At 40.2% G+C, this 8,811-nt stretch overlaps 1 protein-coding gene across 11 annotated transcripts in view; it reads left to right on the top strand.

The window, feature by feature from the left end:
• The window catches only part of MDGA2 (MAM domain containing glycosylphosphatidylinositol anchor 2), a 632,812-nt gene that overhangs the window by 338,290 nt on the left and 285,711 nt on the right, over positions 1-8,811 (top strand). For 7 of the 11 annotated variants that reach the window (XM_039537891.1, XM_039537889.1, XM_039537888.1 and 4 more), the window contains exons 4-5: positions 298-506; positions 6,472-6,604. In XM_039537891.1, coding sequence (XP_039393825.1) covers positions 298-506; positions 6,472-6,604 — 342 coding nt within the window. The remainder of the gene's footprint in view (positions 1-297; positions 507-6,471; positions 6,605-8,811) is intronic. The other 4 variants (XM_039537890.1, XM_039537899.1, XM_039537898.1 and 1 more) reach the window with 1 other exon arrangement.

Here is an 8,811-nt window from a genome sequence, read left to right as displayed (position 1 = left end):
GTCATTTCTCTTGTGGTAACAGCTAGGAGCCCCAGTGGTGGGAAGGGACCCCATTATGCCCGGTGCTGTACAAATGCAACACAGAAAGACGATCCGAATAACTGACAATCTAAGAGTATATACCTGGGGTAGTAACTGTTCTCAGAACGGATCCCAAACATTCTCATACTTGCCCGTTGTTTTCAAAGAAGATGTGCAGTCTTGGTTGCTTACTTGTGTGTAGGAGGCACCTTAGGATCTATGTAAGCCCTGTAACCAGTTGTGTGTTTTTGTGCTTTTTTTTTCATGCATTTCCAGATTTAGATGACCCAATAGTGACAGTTCACCAGAGCATCGGGGAAGCAAAAGAACAGTTTTACTATGAGAGAACAGTGTTTCTCAGGTGCGTTGCTAACTCCAACCCACCAGTACGGTACAGCTGGAGGCGTGGCCAAGAGGTATTACTGCAAGGGTCAGATAAAGGAGTTGAAATCTACGAACCCTTCTTTACCCAGGTAGGAATCAAGGTACAGTATTTTTCTTTTCCTCATAATATTTTCACCCTTACGTACACAGTATATTGACCCTTTAAAGAACAGTTCCCTTCTTTCCATTTCAGGCTTCACATCTGTTGTTTCCCCCCCACGAAAGCTGATCAAATAGCCATACTGCATGTTTTAGGGGGTTTCACCAACATGGTTCATTTCTGAAGGAGTTAGAAACTCACTCTTATCTAATTCCGGTGGGAGCTGGGAGCCTCCTCTCTTGCCTTTCCTCCCCTTTGTGGGTCCTAGCTCCAAACAATGTTTTACAGGGGGGTGGAAATTTCAAAAGTGCCTATAGGGCAAGATTGCATGTGCTGTGTGTATCGTGTGTGTGTGTGTGCTGTGTAATGATGACATGCCTAGGAGTTACTGAGTGCCTTTATTTTTGTAAGCATCATTTAACAGAGAGAAAACACCTTCTATTTTGAGATTGTTGGGCTACCCTCTAAAAAGGAATTTAAGTCAAAAGATAAGAACAGGTGGCAAGATCTGCTGCAGGTGCAAACTGAAGTAGCTCCCTTGAAGTCATTGAAGTGCACAAATTAAAGATTTGCCCCTCATCATACTGTTATTTCCTACCTATGCTCCAAATAATTAATGTACCGTGTCTCTGTATAGAAAGTTACAGGCGGAAAAGCCTTTCAAGGAACAACTCTCTTACTTGTATCCGGACTCTCGCCCCTTTGAACTTAATTTTTGGGTCCAGATTTTGGAATGAAACCATTTTCGTTAAAACACTGACTGGAAAAATAGAGAAAGGTGCTGTTACTCTGAAGTGTTCCTACTAATAAACTCTGGCAACTCAGGTGTATTGGCCACCAAAACTGCCGATCAGATCACATTTTTTAACACATTTGTATTTCTGAAGACTGTAAATCAGCCCCAATATGAAAGTGAGGGAGAAGGAGATCCAGTCTACTGAAAACTCTGTGTGTGTGTGTGTGTGTGTGTGTGTGTGTGTGTGTGTGTGTGTGTGTGTGTAAGAGAGAGAGAGAGAGTTTTGAAAATCTGAAAAAAAACACTGAGGAAAGAAACAAACAGCTGCCCATTCAGTCAGAGTTAGAGCAGAACAATTCTGACTAATTCTGAGCTATTGACTTGAGAGCACCGTAATTTTTGCTGTGTATTACACTTTGTGTTGCTAACATAGCTTGCAATACTACAGAGAAACGTGTAGACTGGACCCTTGCAAAGATGAGAAATAGACTGGTAGAGTACCTTTCCTGGACTTCTGAATGCAATGAGATTATTCTTAATTTATAATCTATGGACCCAGTTTAGCTATTCTGTGGTCTGTTTTCTAGCGAACACCAAGGTGTGGATTGGAGGGTTTTGAATGGCTTCCTCTGAGATGGGATTTCTTGACTAATGACACCTCAACATGGCAATGTTTACTATTATCTCTTTAGTTAGATATGTTCTTATTAGTCTAGAAAGCGTCACATTAAATTAGATTCCTTTTTTAAATAAAACATGGTTCCTAGGTTATTAGGAACACTCTTGGTAAAACCTGCGTGTGTATTAAATTAATAAATAAATCAGATTGTCATGTTGATTGTCAAAAGCTTATCCATAACCTTTCTACATTTATTGGTGCTCAGGTTGAATTAGCACATCTATCTGTGTGCATATGAGATTTGATATACAAGGGGACAAAATGTAATTAAAAGTTCAACTCATACATGTTTACTGCATATACCTGCATAACTGGTTCTGCTGATGATACAGTAGCAAACAGTGAGAGCTGATGTGAAGAGGGAGGAGAGATTTGACTTTAGAACATTAGAGGATGGCATTTTCTTCGTGATAGCTTTGAAGCTGGATTATCAGTCCAAATCAAATGAAGTTTAAGGAAAACAAATAGTGAAATATTTTCACTTTTCTCTCGTATTGTTGCCAAAGAGAGGAAGGGTGAAGGAAGCAGCATATTTTATCCGTATCTCCATTTTATGCCTGTTTCCACTAACCTTCCTATTTTATTAAATAAAAGACGGTAAAACATAAACCACATTATTGCCTTATCTGCATTTTAGGAATCCTGCCACTCAAATTTAGCTCTAGATTTTTAAAACCAGAATTCCTGCAATTCAGTTGTTAACAAGGATTACTTAGTCTAGCAACTGTGTGTGTGTTGGGGGTGGGAACCCAATCATTCATACATGTAGTCATGTACTAAAGCAGTTCAGATGGTGATTTTTTTAAAGCTGCAAACTTGCTGCACAATTTTTTCCCTACGGATTTTCTTCATCATCATCATCATTAGATATTGTAATTGCGCAGTTCAATTATAAGATTACATTTGCTGTATTTACACTAATTCTATAATTAGACATAATTACAGTAATTACACAAATCAGCTAAAATTATATTTAACAAATCATAGAAATTGACATAACATAAACCACATTACAATTGTGAGATTAGTCCACAACATCAAAGAGTTAACAGCTGAGGCTTAAACTTGCAAGACTCACTAACTCACAGTATCTGTGGGCCTGATCCACAATCCATTGACTTCTACAGTCATCTTCATGTCAACTTAAATGAGCTTTAAATTGGCCCCTATCTCCCCAAGAGATACCTGAGCACATTGTAAGGTATGAAATCCTGCATTCCCGTCTCATGCAGATCTACGCTGGTCTCTGAATTTGACCAAAGAGATTTAATAACTCTGTTAACTTCCATCTCCACCACTGTTTGCTGGTCACCCATATTGATCCTTCTTTGAAAAGGGGGTACAGATTTCCCTTTGTATTACTGTGTGCATTTGAACAGTCTAGTTTGAACCCCTGTTCCTGCAAACGCTTATGCAACATCTGCTTAACTTTCACATTTAACTTCACTGAGACTATTCACATGATGGTAGTAAAGCATGCTACGTTATGTTTGCAGCCGGTATCAAGTGGAGTGCCCCAAGGGTCGGTGCTGGGGCCGGTTTTGTTCAATATCTTCATTAACGATCTGGAGGATGGTGTGGACTGCACCCTTAGCAAGTTTGCAGATGACACTAAACTGGGAGGAGTGGTTGATACGCTGGAGGGTAGGGATAGGATACAGAGGGACCTAGACAAATTAGAGGATTGGGCCAAAAGAAATATGATGAGGTTCAACAAGGACAAGTGCAGAGTCCTGCACTTAGGACGGAAGAATCCCATGCACTGCTACAGACTAGGGACCGAATGGCTGGGTAGCAGTTCTGCAGAAAAGGACCTAGGGGTTACGGTGGACGAAAAGCTGAATATGAGTCAACAGTGTGCCCTTGTTGCCAAGAAGGCTAATGGCATTTTGGGTTGTATAAGTAGGGGCATTTCCAGCAGATCAAGGGATGTGATCATTCCCCTCTACTCAGCACTGGTGAGGCCTCATTTGGAGTACTGTGTCCAGTTTTGGGCCCCACACTACAAGAAGAATGTGGATAAATTGGAGAGAGTCCAGCGGAGGGCAACAAAAATGATTCGGGGACTGGAGCACATGACTTATGAGGAGAGGCTGAGGGAACTGGGATTGTTTAGTCTGCAGAAGAGAAGAATGAGGGGGGATTTGATAGCTGCTTTCAACTACCTGAAAGGGGGTTCCAAAGAGGATGGATCTAGACTGTTCTCAGTGGTAGAAGATGACAGAACAAGGAGTAATGGTCTCAAGTTGCAGAGGGGGAGGTTTAGGTTGGATATTAGGAAAAACTTTTTCACTAGTAGGGTGGTGAAGAACTGGAATGGGTTACCTAGGGAGGTAGTGGAATCTCCTTCCTTAGAGGTTTTTAAGGTCAGGCTTGACAAAGCCCTGGCTGGGATGATTTAGTTGGGGTTTGAGCAGGGGGTTGGACTAGATACCTCCTGAGGTCCCTTCCAACCCTGAGATTCTATGACTCGGACCGAAGGTTGCATTTAAGACTACCTCTTTCCTGAATGAGGCATGTGCACCATTTATTTCCTTTTCATCTCTTTTTGCTTATTCATAACATGCAGTATTTTTGAATGCAGCCCATATAGCCATCCAAATCCTTCCTATTTAACCCAGTGCACTTGATGTTTGTGCAACAATTTTGTGTCAATAAAACTATACACCAGACAGTAATATTATTAACAACTGAGTGGAAATCTTGTAATAAGGAGTTTTTCAGTTTGTAGGCCACTTCATGGCTGCTTTATTCAGAGCTTCAGTTTGCTTTAGTGGGAGTTCTGCCTGAGTAAGTCAAAGAGGATTTGTCCTTTTATATCCTTTTATTTTAAGAACTGATGCCGTAATGGTCAGATCAATGGTCCATCTATTCCAGTAGACTGTCTCTGACAGTGGCCAGTACCAGAGGGAGAAGATACAAAACAGGGCTATTTTGGAGAGATCCCGCCTGTCTTCCCCTCCCAGCTTCTGGCTGTCAGAAGTTCAGAGTTGCCCTGAGCATGGGGTTGCATCCCTGATCATCTTGGCTAATAGCCATTGATGGATCTCTCCTCCATGAATGTACCTCATTCTTTTCTGAATCCAGTTGTACTTTTGGCCATTGCAGCATCCCATGGCAATGAGTGCCACTGGTTAGTTGTACATTGTGTGAAAAAGTACTTCCTCTTGTTTGTATTAAACATGCCATCGATTAATTTCATTGGGTGACCCCTCATTTTTTCCCACACTTATTCATAATTTGATAGACCTCTATCATACCCCCCTTAATCATCTGTTTTTCTAAGCTGAACAGCCCTACTCCAAGTCATTCCTTACCCTTGACCATCTTTGCTGCCCTTCTGTGAACCTTTTCAAGTTCCGCTCTATTGTTTCTGAGATGGGGCAAACAGGACTGGACACGTGGAGGTATGGGCACACTGTGGATTTATATAGAGGCAATATGAGCTATTCTGTCTTATTTTCTATCCCTTTCCTAATAGTTCCTAACACCGTTAGCTTTTCTGACTGCTGCTGTGTTTTCAGTGAACTATCCACAACTGTTCAAAAGTCTCTTTCTTTCCCTGATATCAACTCAGATTAGATATTTGTTGAACGTGGGGAGTCTTGAGCTTGAAAAAATATGTTTGTTTCTATGCTGGCACTAATTGCATATGCACGTTTTAATACAACTTTATTGTATTTAATTTCTGTTTCTGTGGCGCGCTGTTAACTGACAATGATTTACCATAAAAATGTTGCTGTTGTAACTGTTTTTCCCCAATCTGCCATGCTTCACATTTCTGTTCTTTATCCCCATGATGTCTTTATTTTGTATTTGATCTAAAATTGAGTATTTGCATTTAGCAATGCTTCTTGAAGACATCTGGTATCACTTTGTCAGGGAAACATAAACACCTGTGTCTTTTCTAGCAATGATATAAGATTTTGTATATTTTTTTCATTAAGGGTTGTTTTCTCAAATGTTTCTGTTGGCAGGTTCTCTGTTATGCCCAATTCTTATAGTATTTTATATGAAAATTTCCTGCCTGGATGCTATAATTTTCTCTAGATCCTGTCGAAAAGAGCTCTGTTATTAAATACTCTGTTCAGATCTTTGCACCATAATTTGCATAACTGCTGTCTAAAAATAAAATCTCTAGGAAGCCGGCTTTCAAAAGAAAGCAACAGGAACCCGTTTACAGTAGCTTATGATTTTTCATTATACAGGTTTTAGCTCAGGATGCATTACCTGAAATGATACCCAGTCAGCAATTGCGACATCAAAGCTGCTGCCAAAACAAGATTTTTCTTTCATTTGTTTAAGTGTATGTGGGGGAGTTAACCTTTTAGGTCATGCCTGTAAGCGTTTTTTACAGAGCACTTTTCGCATGCAGCTGGGTTGGTTAAAATCAACTTTTCTTTCTGGACAGTTCCAACTTGTCACCTGCTCCTAATTAGCCATCCCAATACAATATTCTTGTGGCCCCGGCAGTCTGTCTCAGAAAGCTATGATAATCCGCCTGTCCCTGTGGCTTAATCTCGTCCTAATTTACCTTTCTACTGTGTGCAGGGGGAAACAAAGATATTGAAACTAAAGAATCTTCGGCCTCAGGACTATGCTAATTACAGCTGCATTGCTTCAGTGAGGAGTGTGTGCAACATCCCTGACAAGATGGTGTCTTTCAGACTCTCCAATAAAACAGGTATTGTGTGAAACTATCTACTGTCCCAGCGGATCTGGTACTTATACAGTGTCTTCCAAATGTACAGACTGCACAGGATTATGCTATAATTTAAAATATGTGCCAATGCACAAACCAACATAAGAACGGCCGTGCCGGGTCAGACCAAAGGTCCATCTAGCCCAGTATCTGTCTACCGACAGTGGGCAATGCCAGGTGCCCCTGAGGGAGTGAACCTAACAGGCAATGATCAAGTGATCTCTCTCCTGCCATCCATCTCCATCCTCTGACGAACAGAGGCTAGGGACACCATTCTTACCCATCCTGGCTAATAGCCATTTATGGACTTAGCCACCATCAATTTATCCAGTTCCCTTTTAAACATTGTTATAGTCCTAAAGCTAAGCTATGATCTATCTAGAAGTGATGGGCAGAAGCAACAACATTCAGATATTCATCCAAAATGCCCTGCGGTTAGAATGTGTTTGGATCAGGGATTTTGATTTATCTCCTTATATGACAGGGGACAGCTGTGGAATTTGTATCATGATCTGCATTTAGGGGATTTCTCTATGATCTAGTTTGATAAATATGCATACAAAAGTGTTGCATGTAGTGTCCTCAAAGAATACAAATAATAGCCACATTTTATATAAAAGTATCCTTAATATATTGTTTAGAAGGGATAATAAATGATTAAAAGATGTAAGTGTGTTACAGACATGTGCTATAAACACAACCGAAGAAGGTTCTGTAGATGGTAATAAGCAATATATTGATCTGTTGAACTCTATTACAGTCAATTAATCATTTATTAAAATAACTACTAATAATTTTAAACCTGTATAAACTATTTATAAATTTACCCTTAATCTAAAGTCTAAAAGAAATAGCTGTGGGCCAGGATGAATGGTACCTTACTCTGTGAAAGGTCCCACTGGCGTCAGTGCGACTATTTGTAGAGCTGGATGTTATTCAGCAAGAGTGAGAGGATCACAGTCGAGCCCTATAAAAAGATCTTGTGTGGAAGATTTCATAAGAACCCTCTGGATGCTCTGTAGAGCTAGTCAGGAAGTTTCCATCAGAATGTTTTGGCAAAAGAAAATCCTTTTTTTCTTCAAAATTACTTTTTTAAAAAGAAAAACAATGAATCTTGCCAGTGTTTTGATTTTCTGTTGGGAACAGAATATTTAATTTCAGATTGGGTTAACCTCAATCAAAATATTTTGATTTGTCAAATTGAAACATTTTGTGTTGGGTCAGTTAGTTATCAATCGGTGTCTCCTGAGTTGCCACATGGGAATTACAGTTCATGTGCCTCATGTTCCGGTTGTCCTCCATGCTTGGGCCTCCCGTCTGGACTACATCTCCCATGATGCATCACAGTCTCCCCTCTGGTTGAACTGGCATGACGCATCTTGGGAGGTACAGTCTAGTCAAAATAAATGTCAAAATATCAAACTTTCCCACAGGACAACCTTTTCGAATTTTTGACCAGCTTTCATGCTTTGTATCAATGTTGATTAGATAATTTGCAAGAAATGTTTTGTGAACTGGAAGCCAAACAGCAAAAACCTTGTGTTAGCTCTGTTCAAAGTCAAGTGTAGATAATTAATAACTTCAAGTAGATGTTTTCTCGAGAATCGTTGGTTAGCAAGTGTCAAAACATGTTGAAGATTGCAAGTTAGATTAAGTGAGGTTATGCTTTAATAATATATGCTGCAAGGGCGCTGAAAACAGATAATGAATGAATGAAGCTGCCGGTTGAAGATTTAATAAGAGTTCTGCATCTAGGTTGAACTATTCATGGTATTTACATTTGCACATTTTCCCATTTTTCTATAGTCATGGCTCGATTCCAAAGTGTGACCAGCTTATTTGTATATCTCTGATGGTTGCGAAAGTAGGTATAATGTCAAAGACCGAGGGTCTGATTCTGCTCAGGTGTAAATCAGGAGTAACTCCATTGACATCTAAGGAGACACGCTCATGTAAACCCTGTGTGAGTGGGAGCAGAATCAGGCCTGGAGATGGTAGTCAGCAACTATATAACCCAAAGATCAATATGTACTTTGATTCCCCGTTGCTATGCCTGGTCCATAGGTTACATCCCCAGCTACATACAGAGCTTGGCTCTTTAGTTTAAACTATAGACACACTCCTGCTTTCTGCTCTAGCGGTCTCGAGTTTAGTCCCCAGTGTGGTGGCCAAGATTGTGGTTGTTGCCT

The sequence above is a fragment of the Mauremys reevesii genome, linkage group 4 (genome assembly GCF_016161935.1).
Source record: "Mauremys reevesii isolate NIE-2019 linkage group 4, ASM1616193v1, whole genome shotgun sequence".
Classification (NCBI taxonomy): Eukaryota; Metazoa; Chordata; order Testudines; family Geoemydidae; genus Mauremys; species Mauremys reevesii.
This window is presented reverse-complemented; position numbering and strand designations above follow the sequence as displayed.